A 19,165-nucleotide genomic window follows, 5' to 3' on the forward strand; every position below is an offset into this window, starting at 1 on the left:
ACTGCAGGTGGGATCTCTCAAGTGGAGACTTCACAGGCAGCTGGTCAACAGCATCCTCATCTCTCAGTCCTTCACAGATTTCCCCAACTCAGCCGAAGGTGCCTCCCAGGAATCCAGGATCGCGGATGCAGATCTGGTCTTCCATCATGTCCTGCAGGAACAGGGACCAGGCATGAGCCCTCCGGAGCAGCACTTCAGCACTCAGGTTCGGCTCACCGTCAATTCACGGAGAAGGAGCCTGGAAAGAAATCCAAAATCTGGTAGGTGTCCCTGTCCAGGCTTCTCTTGTATCCTTGTGGGACAAGTGGCTGCAAGAGTTGGACCAAATGAAAATGTCTTTTATTTTTTTTTTTTCTGAATAATCTCAAAGACACTAAAAGGCTTTTTCTCATGAAACAATGTGCTCGTGTTAGTTAGTTGTAAAGAGCTGGTCTTGTTCCCAAGAAAGCCGAGGGGATCATTCTTAGCATGTCGATCCCTTTCATACCTACTGGTCTTTTCTAGGGTGGAAACTAGATACAATCAAATGGACACTACTAGAAACAATAGGATGTGTTTCCTGCTGCGGACAGAGGTAGAGGAATTCAACATCTTGACAAAGGATCTTGTGGGTGCAGAATGTTTTGAGTTTTAAGGAGACTTGGACTAGAACTGGAGGCAGGAACTGGGGACTGCTAAGTAACATCCTTTTAGCTGGGCAGGGTGCACATGTAGGCCAAATGATCTGTGGTTTTGCGAGTCTATAAATACCCTGTAAGAGGCAGAATTTGTCTTTTACTACTTCTGTTTTCCCTGCAGTGACAGCAGAGCCAGGAGGGTTGGATACTGGCTTGTGCACATGCAAATGTAGAATGTGCCCTTCTGTGTCTCCAGCGGCTGGGCTGTGTTTTCAGGGCATTAAGGAATGCTGGGTAGACCTTACCATGTGCTGTTTAAATTCCTACTCCGAGTCCTGCTGGAAAGACGTAGCAGCACGGTCCCCTGGCTTGTTAATTCCGTTTTCTCTCATTGTTTTTGTCTCTTGAAATTCTCCTTTGTGAAGGAGCCCTTCCACTCCTTTTAAATGCTCCATCCTAAAGTGGTACCTCTCTAGCCTGAGCCTAAACATTTTCCAGCAGCTCACAAAGGGCAGTGTCCAAACCTGGGCTCCCACAAAACTGGGAAGGCAACAGTGGTTTTTGGTGAGGGGCCTGGCTGTTCAGGCCATGGGAACAGTGATGATGCTCCTTGTGCCCAACACTGTCTCTGCAGGGTGTGGGGCCCTGCTGAGCCTGGAGCTGTGCAGCCACAGTGTGTGGAGCTGCAGCCTGGTCCAGTGTAGTCATCCAGAAACTTGGTCACTCTTGCAGAAGCATCTCCTGACAAAGAATAGAAAGTGTGAGCTGGAGAAGTGCCTCCATATTTGCTTGTCTTAAGGGTGGGGCCAATGTCCAGGAAGGAACTCAAGGGTGTGAATCTCTTGTACCTTTGTGCTGAAGCCTTCTCTCTCCAAAGGTGGCTCCTGGAACGAGCCGTCCCAGTCCCGGTACTCCGCAGATATGGACACCTCCGATGAGGATGTGAAGGGAGCCCAGTTCCCTGCCTACCCACCCCATCACATAAAACGCCGGAACAGAGCCTCCTCCCAGGAGAACATCAGCCACTCTGGCAATCAGGTATCAAACAGTTTTTGAGCCTCTTCTGAGACCAAGTCTGTGGCCAGGTCCCTCTTGTTACCCCTGAGCTGCAGGGTGGTTTCGGAGGAGAAGAGAAGCAGCAGTGGCAAACTGGGGTGAAACCACAGCAGTCTCCTGGACAGGATGGATGTGGAGCATGAGCAGAAAAGCTGGTGTGCCCTAAGTATCCACACAACTGCTGCCCCTTCTGCACAGGGATGAGTTGATGCCCTTGTTTCCAACATGTGGGTCCAGAGGAGCAGACCTCTGTAGACTTGAGATATCTCCTCCTCTTCTGCTCAGGAACTGGGGTGTAGCCACTTGACATTGCCAGAACAATACAGAGAGGCTGTGGGATGACCTAGGAACTGACTCATTGAGGTGTCACATCACAATTTTGATGAATTCACAAGATGAATACCCAGGAGATTTCCTGCCTTCTGTGTTGTGATGGACCTGCCAAGGTGGCTGTGAAATGGAAGCAGGACTGAGACCTGGGAAGGTGCATTCAAGCCTCCTTCATTCTTTAGAATGAGGGAGAACAGACATTTCTCTGCCGTTTTAGGATGATGCAGAAGTATGCTGGAGCTCTGTGCTTCCTCTCCCAGGTCCTCCTTCCTACCCTTCCACTTTTTTGGTCACAGCAAAGAGAAAATCAGGCACTGGTTGGTGCTTCTCTCTGCCTATGCTGCCAGCACAGTAACAAACCTGCCTTCATTGCTGTTCATTTTCCAGTTTGTCCCAATTAATATGTGAGTTGCCTGTGTTTTTCTGTGTCCCCAAGAAGGCTTTCTTCAGTTGAATGTGCCAGTGCTTTATGATCAGACAGAGGTCTGGAGGGGGTTATTTAATAAGCGCCAAGATTCTTCTCCTCCTTTGCAGTGTGTTCCTGCCCCGACAGGACTGGGTCAGGACAACCTGTCACGTACCTCTCCTGAATGATCGTAATAGGGGAAACGGGCTAAAGAAGGTGTCAAACAGGCTGTGAGCTTGTGTTTTAATTGCCAAGCAAGGACCTGCTGTTCCTGATGCTGCCTTTGCCAACGGGTGGTGGTGAGCGTTCCTCAGATCTCACGAGCAGCAAAATGCAGGGTGGTGTTTGGCTACAGATGCACGGGGAAAGCCAGCTGCCAGTCTCACAGCTGGTAATTTTGCATGTCCTGGACCCTCTTTGGGTAACCACTGGGGGGATCTGTGACCACAACCATCCCTCGGCACCACGCTTCATATGTGCCTGTGTAGGGAAAGCTTTCCTTCCTTTTTCACTTCTCTGGGCACATGCTTTAATTAGTAAATGCCATTCCTTTTTCAGTCTCCTATTTACATAGGAGAGCCCTGGACTGGGTGTCCTTAATGAGGCCACGGTACGTTAGGCATGAAATGTGCACCGGGGGGAAATGGGGCCAAATTCCTACCAATGCCTCAGATGACTTCCTCCAGGAGCTGGGCAAGCTCTCCCTTCAGGGCAGTCCAGCCTGTGTTGTGGTTTGCTCTGTCACACAAGTAGGAAGGCTGGTGTGGAGCCTTGTCACCCTAATGGTTATGAGACTTCTTCTCACTCCCAATTTAACCCCATTTGCTCTTATGCCAGCATTGTTCATTAGCTTAAATAGCTCCTCATCCTCCCTGCCCTTTGTGCTGCTGATATGTTTACAGCTAGCAACCATCCTCCCATCCAGCCTGCTTCTCTCCCAGCAGGAAGAAACCCAGCTCTGTGCTGGACCATTAACTTCAGAACGATGCTCACATGTCACTTTTGGCCAAGGAGAGGCCAGGTACAAGCCCAAAGAAGACTGAAGGCAAGAACCCCCGGGTTTTGGTGTTAGATGCTGCTGTTAGAACAGGTCTGTTCTATTGGCAGAGCTGGTTGGAAAAGGTGTCCATCCCCTTGTCCTGACATCGGAGCAGTGAAGCGGTGGCTGTGGAGTTGCTTACAGGCACTTCCAGGATATGCCATGTAGCCATCATCAGAGCTTCTGGGGGAACCCAGGTCCTGATGGGACATCCCAGGGAACAGTGAGGATGGCTGAGTACAGCTGGTCCCCCTGTGCTGCAGCTTGCAGAGGCTGTGCCCTTTGCAGTTCAAGATGTGGGTCTGCAGGTGTACAGTCCAGAATCATGTTTGTTAACCCTGTATTGCAGCCTATAGCCTGGCTTTAAATGCAGTGTTTATCTGTTGGTATCTGAAGATTTCAAAAGGTGGAGAGCTCAGCTCTTTGAGACAGAATGAAACCTCTCTTTCCTAAAGCTACTTTAAGAGCAAGTTTGTCAAAATCTGGTTGATCTGAAAACTGCTTTTGCATTAATTCTGGAGAGGATACACTGTTCTGTCCCAAACACAAGAAACTTAACTTTCCAGTAACAAAAGCAGAGTCTGTTCCCTAGGTCTGTGACTCCAGGAACTGAAGGTGCTAGAACAAAACTTAGAAAAAACTCTAAAACCTATTTAGAAAAGCTCTTAAACCTGATTAGACATGAAAAGAAGCCCTGAATTGGTAACTGTGCAGGTCTTTGCCTTCAGGTTCTTACAACTCGGAGGACAGGACCAATTCACAAGGAATAGCTCCAATTTACCAAGTTTCTCCCCAAAAGCCATCCTGCTGTACCTCAAGGGAGCTCAGTGGTTCTGCATTCCCAGAGCTTTGATGCTGCCTGGCTATTCTTTACACAAAGCTTCTGTTAGAAGTCTTAGGTATTTGAGAGACTGGAGGCAGCACCTCTGCGAGAGTAACCTGTCCTCTCTCTCCAGCAGCAAGGAATTGTTTCCTCTACCTGATGTTTCAAGTTTATATTTCCTTAGTTTCAGGTTAACTATTAAGCAGAAATTTCCTGATGTCCACCTTATGGGCTGTGGTTTGAGTTTACTCACATTAAGTGTTTTAATACAGTTTGCCAGCCTTTGTCACGCAGAGAGCAGTGCAGGATGATGCAGTCCCTGATGGGGACCTGCCCTAATGGGTGCCCACCCTACATTAAAGCCAGCTTTGATTGGGAAGGAGAATGAAGACAAGATCTTCAGCTCCTGCCCTGGTAGATATCCATCAACATCAACAGCAGTCCCTGCATTATGCTCTGATCTCTCCCAACCTCTGCCTTATGGAGACAGGGCAGTGCTGGTGCTTAGTTTGTCACCATCTCTGAAGCTAATGGACCATCACAGGCTTCTCATTGTCACCGGGAGCAATGCAGGAGTCAGGCCTTAACCAGTGCTGAGAAACCACTTAGCAATGGATTGAATTGCTTCCTGCCCCTGGGTTTAACGCTGCTCGGAGATGCTCTCAGTTCGGGGTGGCAATGACAGCGCTCTGCTCTCCACAGCGCCAGGCTTTTACATTCATCTTCCCTTAAGCAGAGGCTATCACTCCAAGCTGTTGTGAAGAATTAATTAATAAAACACTAGCAAGCACAAAGAGAGAGGTAGGAAATGTTATAAAAACAAAGCCAAGCCCTTGTATCTCTTTGTTACCACATTTATTTACCGCATTTGCTGCTTGTTCCCCTTTGAATGGGCAGCAGCCACTCAGAACAGCAGTGATGCACTGGTAGTGTCATAAAATAGGAAATATTTCTCATCATTTGTGTTTTATTTGTTTGGATCAAAGGAGAGAGACCTTTTTTTTTCCAAAGAAAACAAAACTTCCATTTCAAAAGGGAAAAAAAGCAGTTCCTTTAATGTTTTCAGTGATCATAGATTGTAGAATTGTGTTGGTTTGAATGGATCTTAAAAATATCTCAGTCCATCCCACTGCCATGGGCAGGGACACCTTCCACTAGACCAGGTTGCTCCAAGCCCTGTCCATCCTGGCCTTGGACAATTCCAGGGATGGGGCAGCCACAGCTTCTCTGGGCAGCCTGTGCCAGGGCCTCACCACCCTCACAGGGAAGAATTTCTTGCTAATATCTAATCCAAATCCACCCTCACCACAGAGGTTTGTCCTGGTTCTTGAGCACAGAATGTAACTTCTCTTTGATTTTTCAGGACTTCGTCTGTCTTTTTCTTCTCTGCTCTTCTCTCCATGCCCCTTTTTATAGTTGGAAGAGTAAGGGAGAAGAGACCATCTGGTTAAACCGATGCATTGGGAAATCAGAAAATTTCAAAATGGTGGGGAAAACTTTCAGGTGTAGTTTTTCTACCTGGAATTTTTCATGGGAAATTTTTACCCTCTTCCCTCTTCCTTTCCAGCACTATGTTGGCAGGCTGCTGATGGGGTAATAACAGCTTGAAAAACATGTTAGTAGGAGGTGAAAACAGATGTTGACTTCAATTTGGGGCAGCTTGGGAATGATGGCAAGATAGATGGCTTTATTACAGCTTGATGCTTTTGTTGGTGATGGGGTTTTATATTCACTGCATCAAAGCTTTGGTGGTAATTGTGATGTGCTGGGTACTCACCATTGCTTTGAGTTTTCCAGATTTGAGGAGAGGTTGCTCTCCTGGAAGTTACTGACATTTTTTAAGACACTATTTAAAAGATATTATTTTTTAAGACATTGTTTTTTAATGTCTTTTAACTCTGTCCATGGTGGCAGTGTCTTGCTGCTTGCTTTCTTCTGCTGGTTACACTGTTTTCTCACTGTCCTGGCAGTGGTGGCTGGTCTGTTCTCTACTCCTTTTCTCTCTCTCTCTCTTTCTCCCTTCTTTCCTTTAGATTCATGAGCTCAACACTCGCATGTCTGCAATCGAACGCATTCTGAACCGCTTGGAGGAAAAAATCCTGGTGCACTCTCACAAGGTAACTGGGCAAAGCCAAGGTGCTCTGCAAGGAGAGAGCTTGGGTTGTGCTGGGCCCCTCCTCTGATCACTGAGAGGCTTCCCTGAAGCAGCCAGCATTGCAGGGAGAAAGCTGGATAGATGAAATCATAGAAATATTTAGGTTGGAAAAGACCTCTCAGATCACTGAGTCCAACCATTACTTACCACTGCCAAGTCCACCACTGGACCTAAGTGCTACAGTGACTTGGGTTGTTTGAGTTTAGTCTCTGTTTTGGCCTTGGAGGCTGTTCTCTAGTTCCAGGTGATGGAGTGCCTCAGAAAACATTGCATGGCAGGACAAATTTAACCCGTTTAGACCCCCTTGCAAGCCAGTGCTGTTCTTGCTCCTTCTGCACAAGGAAAACTGGGGTTCAGGCTGATGCTTTATGAAATGCTAATTTCAGGAGTTTCGTTAGGTGGGTGTCTGTACATCCACAGAGCTGTGACAGCTCATTTGAAATCACAGGACACTTGTTTAGTCCCTATGAGGAAATCATCTGGTTATTGTGTCTATAAGATCTGAGTCAAGGAGGATTTCTGCATCCTTTCTGAGCTGCCCTTGTCTTACCATGCCATAAAACTTGGAAGAAAACATCTAAATGAAGTTAAAGCTGAGCAACAATGTAGAATGTGTGAATACTTAGGCCGCTAAACATTGATTTTTGGGTTTCTGATTTTAGACTATGCACTCTTTTCCTTTGTGTGAACCCATCACCGCTCTGGTGGCTGACAGCTCAGTAGAATGGACGGTGATAATTACAGGGAGGTCCCCTCTAGGCACAGATGAAACGATGCAATTTCTCCTTTTTTTTCTAAAATTCGTAATGGGGGATGGCCATGTTTGTGATCATTCAGTGTTTCTGTCAGTAAGCCTGACCAAGGGAGTAGGAGATGTACACGGTGGCAGGTTCCCATGCTTTATTCCCATATCTAGGGCAAAGCAGAGCAGAGGCAATGGGTCTAGACTGCTGTGGGACAGGTTGGAGTTAAGTATTAAGTGAAGATTTCCAGTAGAAAGGACAGCAGAGCCTTGGAATAGGTTGCCTGGGAGAAAGATTGCCTGCTGCAGATGCTGTTGTTCAAGGTTGTTAAAAACAGCTTAGACAAAAACCCACCAGGTATGACGCAGGTAATTGTATTCCCATCTTAATGCAAGGGACAGCGAGTTCAGGAACTTCTGGAGATCTCTTCCAGTGCCTAGGAGTTTAATAGGATTCTTCTCCGGGTACCATGAATTGCCCCTAATAACCGGGCCAGGTGGAAATAAGCCATCTGTCCTACAGGAAAATTTGCTTCATGGTTTCTCATCGCAAATAAGATTATCTAGAGGCTCTGAAAGCTACCTCTTGGAGTGGCAATTCCCATGGCTGCTTCCCTCACCCTGGTGGACCATGTCTTTGGGTCGCTGTGATCTCTGCCCCCAGAGCTACCAGCCACACCATGGTTCCTAATGAAAACGTGGTGATTTTTGGCCCCAAATCCCCAGTGCATACCTTTTTAAGGGTGAGGGAAAGGCAGTTTTCCACAGGGCAAAATAAAGATGTTCTGCGTGTGGAGAAAATGGGAATGAAGGACCTTTAGAGCAAGGGTTTGTATTCCTCAGAGTGGAGCTGGTCTCCGCTGCTCCCCTGGGCAGTCTGGCTGCTCCTCGGGAATACAGGTGTGGAGAGGGGCTCCAAGTTCTTGTTGCAAAGTCCATCTGTCCACTCCTCGAGCTCCTCTGCTCAGTGAGTGTGTCTGGACCCAGGCAATGCCCTGTTGTCCACCACAGGAGGCTGTCACACAACTCCTTTCTTCTGCTCCTTCAGTCTCCAGCCCCAGAGTCCCAAACTGATCCCGATGCCGAGGAGGAGGAGTTGAAGAGGAAGCTGGAGGAGTTAGCCAGCAACATCAGTGACAAAGAAGTCTCTTCTGAAGAAGAGAAGCACGAAGAAAAGAAGAGAGCAAAGAAACCAGAGATGAGTTCCTCCAGCGATGACATGGCCAGAGATGCTCAAAAGGTAATCTGCGTTCTCCCACTTGTATTTTTCCAGGCTGCATCTGTGATTCCTTCTGCTCTCAGTGGTTTATGATTTTACACCATGATAGTGAAACTCTTCTTCTGTCCCACACCTCCACTTTGATGCCTCCCAGGGCCGTGGTGTGTCTGACTCAGCTGTCTGCTTTAACAGAGTGTCGAGGGATTGGGAAGTCCCAGGGTGTTGGATCTGGACCGTTCTCCTTGTAGGCTCTCCCAGTCTCATCCAAGAGTCAAAAGTAAAGCCTCTTAGAGGCTACTGCCTGTCACGAAGAAGTACACAACCTCCACATCTACTTAGAGTTGTCCCAGGACCTGGACATCTTTATGGAGAAGAGTCCTTGGGGTGGGAGAAGAGCTTGGTGATGATTTAATACCAGCAGCCTTTGTCAGGCACCTGCTACAGCCTGAAATGTCTTTTCCACACCCGTCAGTGCTCCTGAGTCCCTAAATCCCTTATCCCTCTTCCACTCTGCCAGATCAGTATTTACAGCACTGTGCTGGCTCCTATCCCCTACTATGTGGTGGGTGACCTGTGCGTCAGGAGAGGAGGAGGGATCACAGCATCTATGCAGTGTGTCTACAGTTGTGCAGAGCCTCCCAAGATGATCCCTTAGCACAAATGGAGAGGTCAGCATTCCCTGTTTGGTCTACAAAGGCTGATTTGTTCATCCCTTCCCTTCTGCCTTGGCTGTGGAAGGGGTACACATGAGTTGTTCTGACACATCCGTCACTGGCAGCAAAGGAAGCGAGTGGGCACCACGCTGCTCCTCTCCAGTAAAACTGCTTTCATCTGAGGTTGCAATGACTTTTTCATGGTGCCACGAGGCCTCCTTTCAGTATGCATTTGTTCCTCAGCCAGTGCAAAACCTGGTGGTTTTGGGTACCATTTGCTGTGCCACTGGATCAGCTATGTGCTGCATCCTTACCCCACAGCATCCTTCACTGCCTCCTTTTTCCTGAAGGCTGCTTTTAGATGATTGTTGCAGCCAGACTTAACTACTTCTCATAGATTGAAGGATGTGCATCATCTTAATAACCATTTCCATTTAAGTGCAGATAAATGGTAACATAACTCCTGTGTGAGCTGCTGATGTGCAGCAGACAGAGGCTCAAACCTCAAACAACAGGCAGTTCTTTGTATGGTATCAGTGTAAGATTCTTGATTCTCATAAATGAAGCCTGGATCCTTCAGATTTTCTACTTTCTTTGCACCCAAACCCACCTTTGAAGCAGGGGGGAGTATTGAGTTAGAAATGTCTGCAGTGATGTAGCTGGACCAGCCTTGATTAAAGGCTGTGTTGGCGTGGATGTTTTTTAACAACTTCCCTTATACCAGAGCCTGGTTTGGGTTTTGAGGGTTTTTTGTTTAAGTCTCCTCCAGTCAGGAGGAAATCTTCTAACTGGAGAATGCTGTGATGAAAGCACACAATCCTAATGGAAAATGTGAAAAAACTCCATTGTACCGTGAAGGCACCATAAAATTATAAAAATATCATCTGGACTGAGTTAGCTGGTTCTCTGCAGGACAGCTTGCCTGGTAATAAGGTGCAGTTGTAAACACAACTGTTTTGTCACCGGCACATATATCACCCCCATCTCCTTGGTTTCTAGGGAATTATCAGTTGAGAGAGAGAGATGATGAGTTTCTTCAGCCCATTTTTACATGTGCTTAGCACCTCATCAAGCCAACAGCACTTAGGAGCATTATTGGCATCACTGCTCCTTGAGGAGGGAAGAGAGGACTTTAGTCTCAAGTTCTGGCAGTGTGGCAATACAATCATTTTATGAGGTTTGGTTGTTTTTATTCTTTTGCCACAAACTCAAGGAGTTATTTGCATCCCTGCTCGGACCCGCTGAAGTGTAAAGCAATATGCTGCAATTAGATCTCAACTGCTGAGTAACCAAGAGGCCTTCAGGTGGCCAGATGGTGTCAGATAGCTCCGGTGGCACCGCTTCCAGTGAGCAAAACATCCCTGGATAACCTTTTTTCCAAGCCTTTCAAGATGACTTCTTTTGTCAGAGGCATCCTCCAGAAAGCACGGGCTGAGATCAAAGCTCTGCTTTAGCCACGCATCCGTCTCCAGTGGAGAGCCCTTCAGGAACAGCGTAAGCCCGTTAATTACCTCTTCTCCATCTACCTACAGCTCCTGAAGGTCTGATGCCCCTTTCACCCCCAACTTGTGCTGTTTTGTACACCACATTAAAATAACGTCCTTATTTTTTCCCCGCTCCCACCCTCCGCTTTGGCTGTGCTGGGCGTTCGCAGAGGTCGTCGGCTCAGGCTTTGAGCGAAATCACGGCCAAAGTGCTGAGAGCCATAAACGCCACGGAGAAAGCGGTGTGGGAGTCGTTGCACGGAGAGAGCCAGTGCAACGGCGGCTGTGCCCTCCCTGCAGGGCAGCTTCCCAGCCTGGGAGATGGGAAAGAGGTGGCCGAAGCGTACCGTGAGCTTGAGGAAAACGTAAGGTTCAAGAGAACTTTCTGCGAGCAGGGGGTGGGAGTGTAGAGGAATCCCCCCCCCCAGATTTCTGGTTAGTGGGTAGGTCAGCACTAAAAGGATGGTCAGCAGAGGGATTAAAGAGTCTGGTCTTGTCCAATGGTGATACAACAGCAAGAGCAGGTGCTCTTGTCTTGTGGGTTTCCCTTTCCTTGGTTCCTGGTTCCCCTGGGTGAGTGCCCGGGGAAGGAGGTGAGCACAGTCCCCAGCTTGCTGTAGCAGCACTGCTTTGCTGGACTTCAACAGTCCTGTGCTCCAGCAAGACTTGTGTCCCATTTCTCTCCAGTTCCTCCCAGCACTGTGTTTCATCATCGAGGGTACCATGACCTACCTGTTTGCTAGGGCTGGCCTGTCCCTGGGGCTGATGGGCTCGTGCAGGTGACAAGGCTACATATAGAGCATGATCCCCTGCTAGGTTTATGTGACACTATGAAGCACTGACAGCTTTTTTAGCTGCTATAAACCCACATATATTGATTCCCTGTGGAAATGGATTGCATCCACAGTGCCATGCACCAAGCTCCAAAGAAACGGTTCAAAGAGTTGAATCTCCATCTGGGTGGCCGGGTTTTGCTGTAGGAAATGTCCTGCAATGGGGGAGCAGGGTTTTATAACATGTGCTGTGGCTCACCTCTCACTGGGGAAAGCCTGCAAATAAAAGCAGGGAGCTGCAACACCTGGATGGTTTTTGGCCAAATACAGCATCCCAGAGGAAGAGGGTTGCATGCACGAAGGTTTTGAGGTTCCCCTGCTCCCGGGAGAGGGGATAGGGCTGGGCAGGATGTGAACTTTGGGCTTAGTACTGCTGCCGTCAGTGCTGGCACAGGGATGGGTAGACAATGGCTCTGGGAGATGTGTGTCATCCTGCCATTCCCTCAGGGATCCTGGCTGAGTCACAGCTGGCTGGCCACTCTCTTCTCTCCAAGGCATGTAACCTGCCTTGGAGGCACTGGGAGAGCCTGATGGGCCAACAACAAATCCCTACGACTCACAGGTCGAGTGGTATATGGCTTTAGGGTTTGCACTGGGGTGGGTGGGACCTCTGGGACATATGCTGCTGTGATTTGGGTGGATGCTTGGTACTTCAGTGCATGCAGAGGACTCCTGCCAGGCAGTTTTGCATAATGTCCAGTCTGGGTAAAGCAGATAGGGCTGGAGGAGCAGGAATTGCATTAGCAATAGTGACATATTGGGACCAGTCAGCAGAACAGTGACCAAACCCCATCTGATCATCTCATGTGATTGCATACTGACATATTAGTGTTTCTTGAACTGCTTTGCTTGGACTTGTGTCCTTGTAACAGCCCAAAAGGAGGCAAGTGGCAGTGGGTTTATTGGGATAGATCCTTTTACCCTTCTTCTCTATGAAGCAAAGGGAGGACAGTGCAGGCTGACCATGCCCCCAGGCAACCCAGCAGCACAGACACCCTTAAAATAGACTGAGAAGATATGAAAAATCAGTCTATCTCCTTCCCAGCTCTCTGCCATCACAGGACATGGCAGCCTGAGCTTGTTTGCAGGTACCTGCCCTCCCTCTGAGCACATGGCATAAAGATGCTGCTGCTCCTCAAGCAGGTCACTGAGTTTTGGTGCTTCCTGTGTTCCCGTTGAGCCTTTTACCACTTCACCCCATTGGTAATTGCTCTCTAAAAGCCTGGGGAAGAGAGGAAATGAGATGAAAAGCCATGTCAGAGCTGACTGGTACTGTCTGTGCTGCAAGGCAAGAAGGCAGTCAAATAAGAATGGCAGGAGCTGTTGCATCTGTGGCTGCAGTCACACCAGGAGAGGAGAACTCTAGGGAGGTTGATTCTGCAATGCAGGTTTTCTTCTTCCTATATTTCAGGTGTACCTGACTGCTGGAAAGACCTACAGGCTTGAGAAGACCCTGAAGGAGCTTGAGGAAGGGGCTCAGCACAGCGGCACTACTGACTCAGAGCTGTCAGAGCTGGAGGACAAAGTGGCCTCGGCTGCTGCTCAGGTGCAGCAGGCAGAGAGCGAGGTGAGGGCTTAGCTCTGAGAGGTGCTTTGCCCAGCCACTGATGGCAAACAAAGCCAGTGGTGGATCCTCCAGCCACCATCTGTATGTTTTTCTTCCTCCCTCTAAAGATATCAGACATCGAATCCCGAATTGCGGCTCTGTCTGCGGCGGGGCTGACGGTGAAGTCGGTGGAAAAGGCAAAGAAGAAGTCAAGTGGGCAGGTGAGCATGGAGGATGGTGGGTATGAGGTCCCAGCCCTGAGATGTACATGCTCCCCCGGGCTGTTGCTGCTGCCTCTGGGTGCTGCCAAGGGCTGCCTGGCTTGCTGAGCTGTGCCCAGCTCTCTTCCTGCTGCCTGGGGCTCTGCAGACCGAGCTGTCTGCCTCCTCTTGCACCCCCAAAGAAACCTCTGCCCTTCCTCTGCCTGCAGGCTGCCTGCCTCCACTCTCCCGGTCCTGCCAGCAGCAGTCCAGGGGAGTCTTTGGATGACATTAAAGTGAGTATGTGTTTAGTCAGTGCTGGCTTTGCATGTGGCACAGCTTTAAGCCTGGAGACAACTGCCGCTTTCAAAGCAGTTGCCTCACTGGGGACCTCTGCCCTTCTGTCCCCTTTCCCACAGCAGGCTGCTCCCCTTCCCTTGCAGGCAATGCCCGGACTGCAGAGGTTCAGGAGGAGGTTCAACAGTCCGCTGGAAATCACAGGTAAGGAGCATGGCTCTGCCTGTGGGAGATGGGGACCTGTGGGTGATGGACTGGGCTCTGGGGGATGCTTGGTCCTCTCTCTGCATCCAGCTGTGTGTCTGCAATGGGGGTCCCCTTCCCTGTGCTCACGTCCTCCCAGTCAGACAGCCACAGGGGAAACCTGTGATGGATAATGTGGAAAGGGGACAGCAGTTGGCAGGATCAGGGATAGTGACGGGAAAGCAGAGGTCAGGCTGAGGTGGGTCAGTCCTCCAAGAACCAGGGCTGTCTCTGCAGCCTGGGCTCTGGCCACCCGAGTTCAGGGAGACATCTGCGTTACTTCATCTCTGGCATCCTGTGGGCTGTTAGATCTCAAAGCCTCGCCTAAGCCCATCATCGCTTCTGACAGCAATTTCTTCCTTGCTTGGCCATCCTGGAGAACGTATCCTTCCCTGGATGGTATGCCCCACCCCTGGAAGTGTTCCAGGCCAGGTTGGAAAGGGCTTGTAGCAACCCGGTCTAGCTGGAGGAAGGTATCCCTGCCAATGGCAGGCGGGTGGAACAAGATGGGCTTTCAGGTTCCTTTCAACCCAAACCATTCTATGACTATAAATCTCAACCCTGTTGCCCAACTGCCTCAGCCACTGGTCTCTGGTGGGGGGCAAGAGGCCCTCCAGGGCCCAGTTATGACAAACAGCAGCTTCAAAGTAGACTGTGACCTGAAACTTGGCACAGCAGCTTGTGTGGTAGGGGGGCAATCACTGGAAATGTTTCATCCTGACCAATATCAGTGAGACTGATTAGGAAATTACTTTTCTATTTCTCTCTTATCACACTCACAAGCTTAAAGACAGAAAGAGCGGCTCTCCTTCCAGATAATGGAAGATGAAGGGAGGGAAGGGGGAAAAGATTATTTAATGCAGAGGTGAAATAGCATTTCCCCCATTCACACAATTAACAGTGCTGTTTCCTAAGCTGAGGCTGGTAGGTGGAAAGGTTCCTTGTCCTCATGCTCAGGAGTCATCTGCTCTCCTTCCTGCAAAGGACAGGCAGATAAAGGCAGCCCGTGGGACACGTCAGCCCTGTGAGGAGATGGAGGGATGTGCAATTGGGACAGACGTCACCAGGCAAACCTAATCCCCTCTGCCTGGGCTGGGTGATGGGGTGACTTGGTCTCCTGACTGCCCTCCCTGCAGGCCAATGACTTGAAAAGTTGGGCCTAAAAAGGTGCAGCTGGTGGAACCTGGTCACAGAGAGGAGAGGAGAGGACTTAGTAGGTCAAGAGAGTGTCATAGGCTTGGGTGGTGTGAGAGCTCCTTGTAGGCAGGCAGAGCTTTCCAGAGCAGAGGTCCTGACTGCTGGTAGGCTGACCCAGCTCACACAGTGCTCTAGGAACCTGAGTAGCAGCAACTCTTGTCTCCTTGTTATCAAAGGGCTTCCCATCACCTTCCTGGAGAGGGAAGTGCCATGATGCATCCAAACCCACAGTCAGCAGGGGATTAGTAAACCCCAAATGACTTGGTGGGTAACTAAAACGTCTGGTGAGGTGGATGAAGAGCTTCTCCCCATCTCTCTTTGTTCTCTACAGGTTTTGATGATTCCTTTGACCGCAACTCTGTTTACCGTGGTTCCCTGACGCAGAGAAACCCCAACGGGAAGAACAGGAGAGTGGAGAGGCTCTTTGCGGTACGGACCCAGCCACCCAGAAGGGCTGCTGGCCTGGATTCCATGTGGGACCTGCCTCCCTGGGCTTTCACAGAGGGACCTGTCCCTCCCCACACTCTCCTCAAGCCGGTGGAGCGCCCAGCTCCCAGCATTGGTCTCACCATGCTGACTGGTGGGCAGGCACACCTGGGCATCACCCCCTGAGGTCTGGGATGTCACGAGCCCCAGTGTGGGGGGACCAAAAAAGATGTACATCTTCGAATTCCTGCTGCCTGCGTGGTCCATGGGATGGGGCAGGTCCTTGCTCCATGCAGTGGCAGCTAGAGGGGACAAGGAGCACACTGTCCTTGTCACCTGGGGTGGCTCAGGGCATAGGCACAGTGAGTGGTGAGCTGAGGTTTCTCCTTGTGCCTTGCAGAAGCCTGTGATGACCCACCTGTCCTGAGGAGAGGGGAACCTTCCTGCTACCGCATTTCAGTGATGATACAAGACCTCAGCGCAAAGCCTCTCACCGCCTTCCCCGCAACACTTTCTCCTCCTTCTCCTATGCCCTTCTCTCTTTGAAACCCTGGACAGAAATGAAGCCAAAGGCCATGGGCAGGAGGTCTCCCTGGGAGCTGCTGGGGTGCTGCAAGGCACTGGGGTGCATTCACGTGGCCAGGGGCTTCCCTGGGAGGATGCAGGCATGAGACCTTGGCTTTGGGAAGCTCTTGGGTACCGGGTCAACCAAAGGGACCAGAGGAGGGAGCTGGATGTCAGCGTGGCATTCAGCACAGGGACCAGGAGCAGTGGCACAGCCCTCACTTGGTAAAAGCTGTCAGTGCCTGTCCCTGCTCTTTTCCAGGCTGGTGGTGAGCAGGGACAGGAACTGACAGTGGGGTGGAGGATGCCCCTGGGGTACCCCAGGTAGAGTAGGGACCCAGGAATCCCAGTGCTGGGATTCGCAGCGTGGTGCTGGTCCCAGCTCCCTGCCATGTCCCTGGAAGCATTGCTTCCCTTCCCTGAGCAGCAAAGGAGGTTGAGAGCAGTGCTGGTTCCCTCCCAGGGAGCACTTGGCCAACAGATCTTTGCACCAAGCCATGCAAACACCCACTGAGGCTTCTCGCTGCCATGCCTGAAGTGAGTGTGACCATCTGGGGACGTGAGTGAGGCGAGGCTTGCAGGAGGTGTTGGCAAGGAAGGTGGAAGAAATGATGGAGAGCTTGTTGGGTATTGGTTTGCTTTTCCAGCTCTCAAAGATCCCTCCTCTCCATGTGAGGTTATATCAGCAAGATATATAGAAGAACTCCAGCAAGCAGAGTGTAGGTGCTTCTCTGCTCTGCAGAGGGGTCAGCCCATGCCAAGATGCACTCTGTGGATGAGCATGTCCCCTGTCCCTGATGATGGCATTGTAGAATCTGTTAGGACCATCCCATCCTTTGGAGGAGCTGTGATGACCTTCGGGGGCTGCAGTGGCCCTGGGCTCCTGCCAGGTGACAGTGGCATTGGTAACACCCTCCCAGATGCTCCAAGATGTTCGTTTTCCTCCAATATTTAATTCCCCACATCCATTAACCCCCGTGGATCAGTGCCTGGCCCCATCTCCATGCCCAGGGTATTGGGATGGGAAGAGGGTTGGTTTCTCTTACAGGTCACTTTGGAAGAGTTTTTTTGCTTGGTACCTGTTGGTCCCTATCCTGTATAGCCCTCACCTCCATCCTTCCCTCCCTGCCTCTCTCCTTCCACAGTGGCTGATGGGGAGAGGATCATTCGCAGCCAGAGGGCGAATGTCAGACCAATGCTGACAGATTCCCATCAATGGCCACTCAGGCTGGACCCTTTAGGCAATTCCTGTGCATCTGAGCTAAAACCACTTTAATTATGAGCAGTAGGATGAATTATCATGCAAGTAACACATATGTTGGCTTTGTCTAGAAACTGCTAACTGCCTAGAAATTGGTCCTGTGGTCATCCCAGAGCAGTCTTGTAAGTCCATAGTCTGGGCTTCCCAGATGGAAACAAAACCAGTTTCTTAATTTAAAATTAAATCCTTCTGTCCTGACACTCAAAAGGGTAAGTGCAAATCTCTGCTGTGGCAGAAACTTTCCCAGACACCGTGGCGTTAATGGGTACATTTCTTGCTGCTCCGCTGGCCTCGGTGCTGGGATGTCAGCTCCTTGCTGGCAGAAGGGAGCTCCACCAAGACTCGGGGGCTTTGCACCCAGCCTTCTGGTGTCAGGGCTCAGCCTCTGCCCCAACTCCATCTCTTGCTGTGTCTGGTTTCAGCCATAACTCAAGTCCTTCCACACTTGACCCTGTAAAGAAATCCTCATGGTGAGCTTCAGCAGTGCAAACTAAGGCATCGTTCAGGCTGTAGTTCTCTGTTGGTTTTCTGACCCATCTTTCTGTCTAGAGATTTTATATATGTATACTAAATCATGCAATAAAGCCAATTTTGTGTCCAGAACCATCGACTCATTTTCCTGTGTCTGTTCTTTTAGCTCACTCAAGCAAAGGTTCCTCTCTCTTTCCATAGAATCACAGAAGGGTTTGGGTTGGAAGGGATCTTAAAACTCATCTCATTCCATGCCCCCCTGCCATGGGCAGAGACACCTTCCACTAGCCCAGGTTGCTCCAAGCCCCATCCAACCTGGCCAGGAACACTTCCAGGGATGGGGCAGCCACAGCTTCTCTGAGCAACCTGTGCCAGGGCCTCACCACCCTCAAAGGGAAGAATTCCTTCTCAATATCCCATCTAACCCTGCCCTCTGGCAGTGGGAATCCATTCCCTCTTGTCCTGTCACTCCAGGCCCTTGTCCAAAGTCCCTCTCCAGCTCTCCTGGAGCCCCTTTAGGCACCGGAAGGGCCTCTCCGGTCTCCCCAGAGCCTTCTCTTTTCCTGGCTGAACACTCCCAGCTCTCCCAGCCTGTCTCCAGAGCAGAGGGGCTCCAGCCCTTGGAGCATATTTGTGGCCTCCTCTGGACTCACTCCAGCGGGTCCATGTCCATCCTTTCCTTTAACCAATCTGTGCAGTCCTTGCTTTAAAACTAGCCAGTTAAAGCAGACAGGAATTGAATCAGCAGCACTGAAGCAGAACAGAGGCAGATGGTTCTGATCAGGATGGCAATATGAATAGTCAGATACTGGTCACAGAGCCACAGGTGTGAAGACTGTGGGTTAGTGGTACCCAGTGGTGAAGCCAGGTGGGCAAAGGGGATGCACAGGGTAGGGGTAAGGAGAGGCTGATCCTGAAATAAATGCACTGCTCCAACTTGCATGGACACCCCGAATCAAGTCTGGCAGCTGAAGCCACAAGAAACACAAGCCCAGTTTGAGGGGTTGCTTTAAATCTGTATTAAATAATAGCAGCAACCCTGGGGTAGAGAGAGACCTGCTGAGCCCAGGGTGTGGGTTTCCATGGGGGGTTTATATATCTCTTTACCCCTTTCCCTGCCTTTGCAACAACTCTGTGGCAATCACCCTGTGTCCCTTGCTGCTCCTGTCACCTGTCCCCAACACTGCTGTGCTCAGGCATTGGAGCTGACAACCATATGAGATGGAGACCTGCCCCAGGGCAATGCCAGCCCCACGTGGGGGTGGCAGACAGAGACCTGCCCCCTGCCCTCACCCCACTAGTGACAGTGTCTTCACCATCCTGCCAACAGAAATATGTCCCTGTTTCAGGATGTCTCTGGTCCCAGTTTTGCCTGGGGATACCAACTAAACCCTCTGTGCTCAGGACATGAGATGGCTTCTTCAGTGTCACATCCAGCAGAACATAGTCAGAAATCTTTTAAACCCATTTAAAAAGGGTGGGGGGGGGGAAGGAAGGGAAAGCAGGGGATTTGAAGCCCTCATGCCATGAGGACAAACCCATTTCTGACAACCCGAGTGCCCCAGCAAGTTGTCTTCCCCTCTTCTCTGCATTTAATGTTCTG

The 19,165-nt window shown here is 50.2% G+C and overlaps 1 protein-coding gene across 7 annotated transcripts in view; it reads left to right on the forward strand.

The window, feature by feature from the left end:
- Positions 1-17,697, forward strand: part of MLPH (melanophilin) — a 28,306-nt gene extending 10,609 nt beyond the window's left edge. The window contains exons 7-17 of one of the 7 annotated variants that reach the window (XM_027737546.2): positions 68-260; positions 1,495-1,655; positions 6,305-6,388; positions 8,217-8,408; positions 10,695-10,889; positions 12,769-12,924; positions 13,032-13,124; positions 13,334-13,399; positions 13,526-13,604; positions 15,172-15,269; positions 15,667-17,697. In XM_027737546.2, the coding sequence (XP_027593347.1) occupies positions 68-260; positions 1,495-1,655; positions 6,305-6,388; positions 8,217-8,408; positions 10,695-10,889; positions 12,769-12,924; positions 13,032-13,124; positions 13,334-13,399; positions 13,526-13,604; positions 15,172-15,269; positions 15,667-15,693 (1,344 nt within the window). In that variant the 3' untranslated portion in view covers positions 15,694-17,697. The remainder of the gene's footprint in view (positions 1-67; positions 261-1,494; positions 1,656-6,304; positions 6,389-8,216; positions 8,409-10,694; positions 10,890-12,768; positions 12,925-13,031; positions 13,125-13,333; positions 13,400-13,525; positions 13,605-15,171; positions 15,270-15,666) is intronic. The other 6 variants (XM_027737547.2, XM_027737548.2, XM_027737550.2 and 3 more) reach the window with 6 other exon arrangements.
- The last annotated feature ends 1,468 nt before the right edge of the window (positions 17,698-19,165 follow it).

Source organism: Pipra filicauda, unplaced genomic scaffold (genome assembly GCF_003945595.2).
Source record: "Pipra filicauda isolate LSUMZ 115617 unplaced genomic scaffold, ASM394559v2 scaffold149_size4050908_pilon, whole genome shotgun sequence".
NCBI lineage: Eukaryota > Metazoa > Chordata > Aves > Passeriformes > Pipridae > Pipra > Pipra filicauda.